The 10,354-nt window shown below is 37.3% G+C and overlaps 1 protein-coding gene across 1 annotated transcript; it reads right to left on the reverse strand.

The window, feature by feature from the left end:
- Positions 1 to 348: 348 nt before the first annotated feature.
- LOC145769089 (uncharacterized) lies at positions 349 to 2,864 on the reverse strand. Its single transcript, XM_082580684.1, has 3 exons — positions 2,317 to 2,864; positions 1,668 to 1,840; positions 349 to 1,463 (listed from the first exon to the last, which is right to left on the reverse strand). Exons 1-3 carry the CDS (start codon positions 2,862 to 2,864, stop codon positions 553 to 555), a joined length of 1,632 nt encoding a protein of 543 aa, XP_082436810.1. The 3' UTR covers positions 349 to 552.
- Positions 2,865 to 10,354: the final 7,490 nt, after the last annotated feature.

The raw sequence follows: 10,354 nt of genomic DNA on the forward strand, positions 1-10,354 counted from the left end.
GCTTACGTTACAAGTATTATACTTTGTTTAGATGCTGTGTGTTGTTTCCATGTTTACCAGTGATGTCTTTGCATCTGTAGGCCACTGCACTTGCAGTAGCCAGATTTTGGGCTTTGGCTGAGTTTTACCTTGTCACATGGCAAGTAGTGATGTTGCTTGTTTTGAATGTATTGTGGACATATGCTCACATTACAAGAATTATACTTTGCTTAGATGTTGTGTCTTGTTCCATGCTTACTAGTGATGTCTTTGCATCTGTAGGCTACTGCACTTGCAGTTTCAACACAATACAAAATTTATCTGAATTCTTTAATCTGGATTTTATTCATGTCAAACAAGACAGTAATTATTGTGCAAATCAGAAGTGACCAAGCTTTAAGATGTAGCACATAGCGAAAGAGGCAAAAAGTTTCCAAAAACATTCTACAAAGTATATACATTAATAAATCAAAAACAATTTTACATGCTCAGGTGATGAAAACAGCTACTCATGCAGTGAATGGCAATGATTCCATACAAATGTCCGTAACTTGTTGCCAATCGATATAATAATCACTCAGTTTGTCGAAGTAATGGATAAAGGTAATTTGTGAAAAAACAATCCAGCTTTGGCTTTAGATTGTTCCAAAACATTTCATCAAAGTATATACGCTCAACTATGTAGTCATGTTCGCAATAAACAAATAAGTCACACCAATTTCTTTTAGTTACAGCCAACTGTCCTTGAATCTGCGTGTAGTAAGGATGGCTACGTTTTAAAGAAAAGCTGTAATTTATTCTTTGCAAATATGGCGGTAACTTTTCCTGCAAGGAAGAGTCTTTGCAGCTGTATGGGCATTTAATTTCTACCAGCCCACTTCCACAGCATGTGCAGCTCACTGCTGCGTTTGGGCTTGCACCTATGTAAATGTTCTTGCAATCAAGGAATATGCCACAATTCTTCACCACAACATAGATGTGACCTTGCGACTGCAACATCTTAGTATATACACATTTTGCTGTGGGTTCCATATCACAACCATGTTGCACAGCTGGAATATGGTTCAATGGTTTGCTTGTATTCATAATTTTACAAAGCAATGGGTCAAAGTTTGCTGCTTGGCTTGCATTCATTTTCATGATCTTCGTTGAGACTTCATGAAAAGCAGAAGCAGTAATTCTCCCTGTCCTTGCTTTCTTCCATAGCGGATTTGATGACTGCCCTCTTGTAGCAACTTCAATAGCATTAACCGTGCTGCATGAAAGTATGGGAAGAGGGAGTAAATTATAGTTTACACATTTGTGCATGTCAACCAACTGCAGGGTATCTTCAGGCATTGTTGATTTGGGTTTTGAGAAGGCTGACACGAAGCAGCTTTCTGGGACAACCTTCTGTAGCAGAGTGACCCATTCTTGTGTTGTTGTTGCTTGACAAGCAGAAGGGTTGAACTCTTTTTTCTTTTTATCCGCAAGAACTCTAGTATCTAAAAGATTGAAAACAAGCCAATGAAGTGATGAAATGTGTAGTGGCTACGATCACAAAAGAATGAATATAGCTGAATTGTCTTCCCAATCCAGACAATTCTAAACTTTTCCATCAGGCATTAAGTTAATGTTGTAGGCACTTATACTCTTTTTCATTAATTTCAATGACAAAACCAATAGAGTAATTACAATATTTAACCTACTTGTTTTTCCACGAATGCTCTTTTTGAAGTTCATATCATTGATCATAATAGGCGACACCTTGGTTTTGTCAGCAGGAACATCCCACATGCACGGCAAGGAGGTGCACGGTAATGAATTTTTTTGTTCAATCCGAAACAACATGGCAGTGATATGATTACAAGTTCCAGAAAGACTGCAAAAAATACAAAATTATATCTTCTGGCAATGGATTTTTGTTTAACTTGAAACTACCTAATCCGCCTCTTTGACCCAGTGGTTAATGTTAGCGCCCGACTCAAAATCAAGCGGCACTGGTTCAGTTCTCGGGATGTGCACTTAAGCAACGCATTTTAAGGACGGCTCTCCATTCAGCTGCACCTGGTGGATGGAATAATTCTCCAGCAACAACACTTTAAGTAACGGTATCGGAAAACTTCACTCTGTCAATCTCAGACCTCGGTGACCGGCGCTGTGTTAAAAGCATCTACAAGGATACAAAACTACCAGGAATAACCTATCAAAGGCTTTGTCAGGCCAAGGATAAAGATTTAATTAAAACCAAACCAACCAAACTAGCTTGAATGTGTTACACAACAAGGAAGTAGAAGACTCATCATGATTGGTAAAAGTAAGACTTCAACAAATAATCTTATTTCGTGCACAACTTACCCAGCAGTACAGGAACAATATGCCTGCATTATAGAGCCAGTCGCATGCTTCACACAAATCCACATGCAGTGGGGAATGTCATTAAGTCGTTGTGATGGAGTACACTTTGACTTGAACAAACAATATTTGCCCCACCGAAAGAAGTAAACCTGTTTCATCCACTCACTTTCCAAATACTCATATGCCTTGGTTGAGGTGGTGGACAAAAATTCCATTATTTCAGCTTCTTGAATGTAGGGCCACAGAGGTACTGCAGCACTTTCTGCCATCCACACATCATCAGGAAGACCAAGTGGATTTACAATTGTGTCTCCGTTTGAAAGGTTTAAAATGTCAGTGTATTCTTTCTTTAATTGAAGCAATGAATTTTGCTTATCTGTCGAAGGCTCCACTTTCATAACTTGGGCAGAATATGCCAAAGCAATCAGTTGATCCTTGGTCTTTTTGCTAACACTTAAACCATAACGTTTGCAAAAATCCTTCAAACTGTCTACTTTCCAAGTGGATAAAACTTGCAAGTCATGAATATGATGTTTGTCTTCATTCATACTGAATACTAAATTGAGATAGTGTTATCAACAGCTAAAACGTATGATAAGATGATGAAGTGATCAAAAAGTCAATATATCATATGATATAAATATTTTTGTTAGAAAGCAATAGCCTACTTATCAAATATCAGTGCTATTGATCAGCTGTAGCAGTGATAGTAGGCAAATAATTTTACTGCACAGGACGGTACTAGGTTTGTGTCATCGCAAAATCTCGATGCTGGTTAACTATAAATTCCTGAAAAAACGAATAGCTTAACTCATAATCCATGTAAAACAAAAAAAATCACATAATTTTTCTCAAAGCACCATTTTAAAGCTTCAGTGAACCTATCAAAACCTTCAATACACCTAGAACATCAACAAGTTTCGGAGCAATCGCTTCTTCAATCCACTTCCTACTCCGAATTCCCACGGTTCCCACGCCTGGGCGATTCGTCTATTGTTTCCAATGCTGCACGAGTGTGTTACTCGGATTCCTTAATCGACACGTGCGTTTGTTACATTTCAGCTGAAAGAAGGTAGAGGCTTTCGATGTCATGCTCTTTCTGTTCAGTGGCTGCTTCTAGACGCTTCTTTTCATTCTCATTTTGAATCAGTTGAAGAAGGTCGTAGGCTACAGTATGATTCTTATTTTGACTCACTTTTTTATGACAACCTGCATTGCACTATTACAACCAGGTATGGAAATTCTATGAATGCTTATAATCACTTGATAATTCAACTACCTGTATACTTGCTTTACACCTAGCCAACTGCAAAGGTTTTGTCAAAAAAACCCCCAGCTAACTGGTAACCTTTCAACTGTCTTTTCAAACAAGTATTTTTTAAATATGTTCTACATAGGCCTAACAATTGCTAACTGCCTTGTGTAGCTGAGTGTAGCCTACCAGCTGCACTACAAAACTTTCTGCAATTTTAAAAAGAACTGCATATTTAACGCGGTAGCCTACCAACTACCGCCCTTCTAGTGTCATGAGAATCAGCAATCGCTCTGAGCCTTCGTAGCCCCTTCTTTAGATATCCCTGTTTATTTCTGACTCAATTGTTTGAGTTGCCGGTCGTTTGTAGCCTATAGCCTATACTTGCTTTATTACCAGTTCTGGCTGTATCCTTGCGCAGGGATATCTAAAGAAGGGGATACGAAGGCTTTTATTGCGTCTGACAATAGAAGGGCTTTTGTTTATCATAAATAATCTGTGTTTATCGTAAAATGACAATTGGCACTAGTTTAATAAATCTTGTTATGATAACTTGCATTGCGCTATTAGCATCAGGCCTGGATATTCACAGCATGCTTATGGTTGCTTGTTAATTCAACTACCCATATACTTTCTTTACATCTAGCCTACTACAAAGGCTTTGTTAAAAAAACAGCTTAGGACTAGTAACTTTTTAGCTGTTTTTGTAAACAAGTATTCTTTAAATATGCTCTACGTAACATTTGCTAACTGCTTACTGTAGCTCATTGTACCAGCTGCACTACAAAACTTTCTACGATTTTAAAAAGAACCACATGTTTAAAGCACCACAAACTACCGCCCTGGTAGTGTCACGAGAATAAGGCAATCGCTGCGAGCCTTCATATCCCCTTCCAGTGGCGGCTCGTGCCATGGGGCTGCAGGGCTGCAGCCCCCTCTGAAAGAAAGAGAAAAAAGGGAAGATATGTTTTCCTCTGTGTTTGTCCGACCCGATTACTTTTTTCACTTATGGATTGCGGATTGAAAATTAAAATATTTAAAAATTTGTTTGGAAACATGGCTTTGGGACAACATTCTTTGCAGCCCCAGATTTTGGATTTCAAGTGCTCTGATTGGCTAAAAAATATCCTTGAAGCTCCACCTCTTTTGGTATTTTACAGAATACATAACAGCAATTTTTGAATCTGTTGGGGCTGCATGGAAAACAGCCCCCCCCCCTAACCGAATAATTCTACAGACTTTTTAAAGTTAAGTTTTGTTTCGCAGAGTAGCGATGAGACATGACTGTAAATGTGATAGCTGTAGGATTAGGGTATTCAACAGGTTATAGGATGTACCGGTACTAGGGCAAGAAAACAACAGTGCTAGGACAAGAAACAATAGTGCTAGGACAAGAAACAATAACTTACACTGGATCTCGAACCTCAATCGTCTTAGGCTACTGTGTGACTGTGATGTGCAGTCTGACCATAAAAAGAGCTCAACACCTGCTCTCCTGGGCCACATCGAAACCTGCTTTTGCCTGAGGATGGGTTTCTTTTATGTCCGGTTTTCTTTATCCATCCTATTATTGTTATTACAAAGTGGCTATTTTTACACACTTGTTGCCATAGTTACAATCAGGTGTTGCCAGAGTTAGGATTAAAGTTAGGTAGGGTTAATTAAGGTAAGGGTTAGAGTTAGGAATAAGGTTAGGGTTTTGATCTTTGCCCAGTTTTGATCTTTGCATGTGACTCCATGCTGCTGAGGGTTGGTATAGTATTTTCTAGGGCAAGGAACGATAATTGTTTCCACTCAGTGATCCGTCAGGAGTGATAGATAGTTAAGTTAGGTGCTTCACTAGTGTCTGCCCTCTAGGTCTAGTACCGGTATGCTGCAGAAGTGCATCTACATGAATGATTTATCTTCTGAATTAAACGGTCTTTCTGTTGGCTGCTGCATTGGCAACTCCTGTCTTCAATCATTTAATGTATGCTGAAGGCTTGTGTTGTTTTGCATCAAGTGTCAAGGGACTCCAGAAACTCATCAATGTTTGTCAAATGTATGTAGTTTCTCATGACATTATATTTAATTGCAACAAAACTGTTGGTATTTTATATAAAGCCTAGATGTTGAAATTTGGCTATAATCCGATCATATATAATACGGTATTTAAATAAAAATCGTATCTGCTTTGAGACCCTTGAAATATATTGGAGTAATAATTAACGCTTCTACCTGATGATAAAGACATGAAACGACAATTACGGTCATTGTATTGTTCTGAAAACATGTTAAAAGCAAGGTTTTCCAAACGTTTGATTGCTGTTAAAAATGTGTTGTTTCGTTCCTATTGTATGCCTTTATATGCCTGTCAACTATGGTGTAACTATCTTCTATCCAGTAGTAATCGCTTACGTGTTGGATACAATAATTGTTACAGAATGTTGGGTGCAAGTATAGAATCCGCCACCCTTGTCAACATGACGTCACAAAACGGACGCAACTACTACATAAAGGGTGAAAAAAAGGATGCTGAAAAGCGGCGGAATGAAGGTGATAAAGCGGAATGGATATGGATTTTTTGACAATTTTACTGTCTTTTTACAATAAAAACATTAAACCAACGCCGAGTGTTGAATATAACTACCTAGAATGACATAAAATTTACCAAATTGCATCAATTCAGCTAAAAATTTACCGAATTAAACTTTAAAAATAAAAATAAGAAACGTTTGCAACTAAATGTGTTGTAGCTATCTAATTTCAGCTCGCATTTTAACTTTTACAATAAAAGTAGCCTACCAATCTAACGCAACTGCAAAGAGTATGTCTTGCTTTATGCACCTGGAAAGTTTCAGGTTTATATCTTATCTACAAAATGGGCAATCGTCGTTCAAACGTAGCCGCTCGGCGACACTTTTTCCCAATGCATTGTAAAGGCGAATCGATCCTTATTCAGTATAAGCCACCCCCTGTTTGCAGTGATCGTTAAATAGTGCTTCCACTAAACTTGCTGTAGTTTTCTCGTTTCTGCTCGGATTTTAACAATTTTGCCATTGTTGGAAAGCACAATCATACATCTACACGAATCAATTAAACAGTAGCACAAAATAGGTACTAGCTTTATTTTGTGATAACTTAAACTTCACCAACTTGTACCGATTCTGAGCAAATTAATTTTTGCAATAAAATAATTAAATCTTTGCAAACTAAAAGAATATGTCTTGCTTTATGCACATGAAAACTTTCAGGTTTATATCTTATCCACAAAACTGGCAATCGTCGTTCAAACGTAGACGCTCGGCGACACTTTTTTCCAATGCATTGTAAAGGCAAATCGATCCTTATTCAGTATACGCCACCCCTTGTTTGCAGTGATCGGTAAATAGTGCTTCCACTAAACTTGCTGTAGTTTTCTCGTTTCTGCTCGGATTTTAACAATTTTGCCATCGTTGGAAAGCACAATCATACATCTACCCGAATCAATTGGCTACAAATCCAAAACAAGTACTATCTTTATCTTGTAATAATTTAAACTTTACCAACTTGTACCGATTCTCAGCAATTTAATTTTTACAATAAAATCATTAATCCTTTGCAAATGGAAAGAGTATGTCTTGCTTTATTCACCTGAAAAGTTTCAGGTTCATATCTCATCTACCAAACGAGCAATCGTCGTTCAAACTTAACCGCCCAGCGAAGCTTTTTTTCAATGCATTGCAAAGGCGAATCGATCCTTATTCAGTATACGCCACCCCTTGTTTGCTGTGATCGGTAAATAGTGCTTCCACTAAACTTGCTGTAGTTTTCTCGTTTCTGCTCGGATTTTAACAATTTTGCCATCGTTGGAAAGCACAATCATACATCTACCCGAATCAATTGGCTACAAATCCAGAACAAGTATTATCTTTATCTTGTAATAACTTAAACTTTACCAAATTGTACCAATTCTCAGCAATTTAATTTTTACAATAAAATCTTTAATCCTTTGCAAATGGAAAGAGTATGTCTTGCTTTATTCACCTGAAAAGTTTCAGATTGATATCTCATCTACCAAACGAGCAATCGTCGTTCAAACTTAACCGCCCAGCAAAGCTTTTATTCAATGCATTGTAAAGGCGAATCGATCCTTATTCAGTATACGCCACCCCCTGTTTGCAGTGATCGGTAAATAGTGCTTCCACTAAACTTGCTGTAGTTTTCTCGTTTCTGCTCGGATTTTAACAATTTTACCCCCGTTGGAAAGTACAATTATATATCTACCCGAATCAATTAAACACAAGCACAAAGTAAGTACTAACTTTATCTTGTGATAACTTAAACTTCACCAACTTGCACCAATTCTCAGCAATTTAATTTTTACAATAAAATCTTTAATCCTTTGCAAATGGAAAGAGTATGTCTTGCTTTATTCACCTGCAAAGTTTCAGGTTTATATCTCATCTACCAAACGAGCAATCGTCGTTCAAACTTAACCGCCCAGCGAAGCTTTTTTTCAATGCATTGTAAAGGCGAATCGATCCTTATTCAGTATGCGCCACCCCCTGTTTGCAGTGATCGGTAAATAGTGCTTCCACTAAACTTGCTGTAGTTTTCTCGTTTCTGCTCGGATTTTAACAATTTTGCCATTGTTGGAAAGCACGATCATACATCTACCCGAATCAATTGGCTACAAATCCAAAACAAGTACTATCTTTATCTTGTAATAATTTAAACTTTACCAAATTGTACCAATTCTCAGCAATTTCATTTTTACAATAAAATCATTAATATTCTGCAAATGGAAAGAGTATGTCTTGCTTTATGCACCTGAAAAGTTTCAGGTTTATATCTCATCTACCAAACGAGCAATCGTCGTTCAAACTTAACCGCCCAGCAAAGCTTTTATTCAATGCATTGTAAAGGCGAATCGATCCTTATTCAGTATACGCCACCCCCTGTTTGCAGTGATCGGTAAATAGTGCTTCCACTAAACTTGCTGTAGTTTTCTCGTTTCTGCTAGGATTTTAACAATTTTACCACCGTTGGAAAGTACAATTATATATCTACCCGAATCAATTAAACACAAGCACAAAGTAAGTACTAACTTTATCTTGTGATAACTTAAACTTCACCAACTTGCACCAATTCTCAGCAATTTAATTTTTACAATAAAATCATTAATATTCTTCAAATGGAAAGAGCATGTCTTGCTTTATTCACCTGAAAAGTTTCAGGTTGATATCTCATCTACCAAACGAGCAATCGTCGTTCAAACTTAACCGCCCAGCGAAGCTTTTTTTCAATGCATTGTAAAGGCGAATCGATCCTTATTCAGTATAGCCTACGCCACCCCCTGTTTACAGTGATCGGTAAATAGTCCTTCCACTGAAAGTGCTGTAGTTTTCTCATTTCTGCTCGGATTTTAACAATTTTGCCATCGTTGGAAAGTACAATTATATATCTACCCTAATCGAATAAATTCAAGCACAAAGTAAGCACTAACTTTATCTTGTGTTAACTTAAACCTCATCAACTTGTACCAATTCTCAGCAATTTAATTTTTACAATAAAGTCTTTAATCCTTTGCAAATGGAAAGAGTATGTCTTGCTTTATTCATCTGAAAAGTTTCAGGTTTATATCTCATCTACCAAACGAGCAATCGTCGTTCAAACGTAGACGCTCGGCGAAGCTTTTTTTTCAATGCATTGTAAAGGCGAATCGATCCTTATTCAGTATACGCCACCCCCTGCTTGCAGTGATCGGTAAATAGTGCTTCCACTAAACTTGCTGTAGTTTTCTCGTTTCTGCTCAGATTTTAACAACTTTGCCATCGTTGGAAAGCACGATCATACATCTACACGAAGAAATTAAACACAAGCACAAAGTAAGTACTAACTTTATCTTGTGATAACTTAAACTTCACCAACTTGTACCAATTCTCAGCAATTTACTTTATACAATAAAATCATTAATATTCTGCAAATGGAAAGGGTATGTCTTGCTTTATGCACCTAGAAAGTTTCAAGTTCATATCTTATCAACAAAACTGGCAATCGTCGTTCAAACTTAACCGCCCAGCGAAGCTTTTTTTCAATGCATTGTAAAGGCGAATCGATCCTTATTCAATATACGCCACCCCCTGTTTGCAGTGATCGGTAAATAGTGCTTCTACTAAACTTGCTGTAGTTTTCTCGTTTCTGCTCGGATTTTAACAATTTTGCCATCGTTGGAAAGTAAGAGCATACATCTACACGAATCAATTGGCTACAAATCCAAAACAAGTACCATCTTTTTCTTGTGATAACTTAAACTTCACCAACTTGTACCGATTCTGAGCAATTTACTTTATACAATAAAATTATTAAACTTTTGCATATGGAAAGAGTATGTCTTAAAAGTAGTAGGTTTATATCTCATCTACCAAACTTAACCGCCCAGCGAAGCTTTTTTAATGCATTGTAAAGGCGAATCGATCCTTATTCAGTATACGCCACCCCCTGTTTGCAGTGATCGGTAAATAGTGCTTCCACTGAACGTGCGGTAGTTTTCTCGTTTCTGCATACATCTACACCAACGGTGTTCAACTTGCAGCCGTACGGCCGCATGCGGCCGTCGATGAATAATTATGCGGCCGTTAACAGGTAATTTAATAAGCATGTGTTGGCGGCCGTGCCCTGTTTTTGAAATAAAAAAATTATTTCATTGATAAAAATGAAATGTATTTTAAATATTATACAGGGATATCTAGAACCACTGGATACCCTTGTAGCTTGTAATTATACATAATATTTCAAATTTTAAAACTTGAAAAACATTCTCAT

Source organism: Aplidium turbinatum, chromosome 4 (assembly GCF_918807975.1).
Source record: "Aplidium turbinatum chromosome 4, kaAplTurb1.1, whole genome shotgun sequence".
Taxonomy (NCBI): domain Eukaryota; kingdom Metazoa; phylum Chordata; class Ascidiacea; order Aplousobranchia; family Polyclinidae; genus Aplidium; species Aplidium turbinatum.

What these genes read in the sequence shown, in the direction of transcription:
- LOC145769089 (XM_082580684.1), bottom strand. Translation starts at nt 2,864, where the DNA reads ATGAATGAAGACAAACATCATATTCATGACTTGCAAGTTTTATCCACT. An exon ending in TATTGTTCCTGTACTGCTGG is followed by an intron (nt 1,841 to 2,316) that starts GTAAGTTGTGCA and finishes TATTTTTTGCAG; the next exon opens with TCTTTCTGGAACTTGTAATC. An exon ending in GAGCATTCGTGGAAAAACAA is followed by an intron (nt 1,464 to 1,667) that starts GTAGGTTAAATA and finishes TCAATCTTTTAG; the next exon opens with ATACTAGAGTTCTTGCGGAT.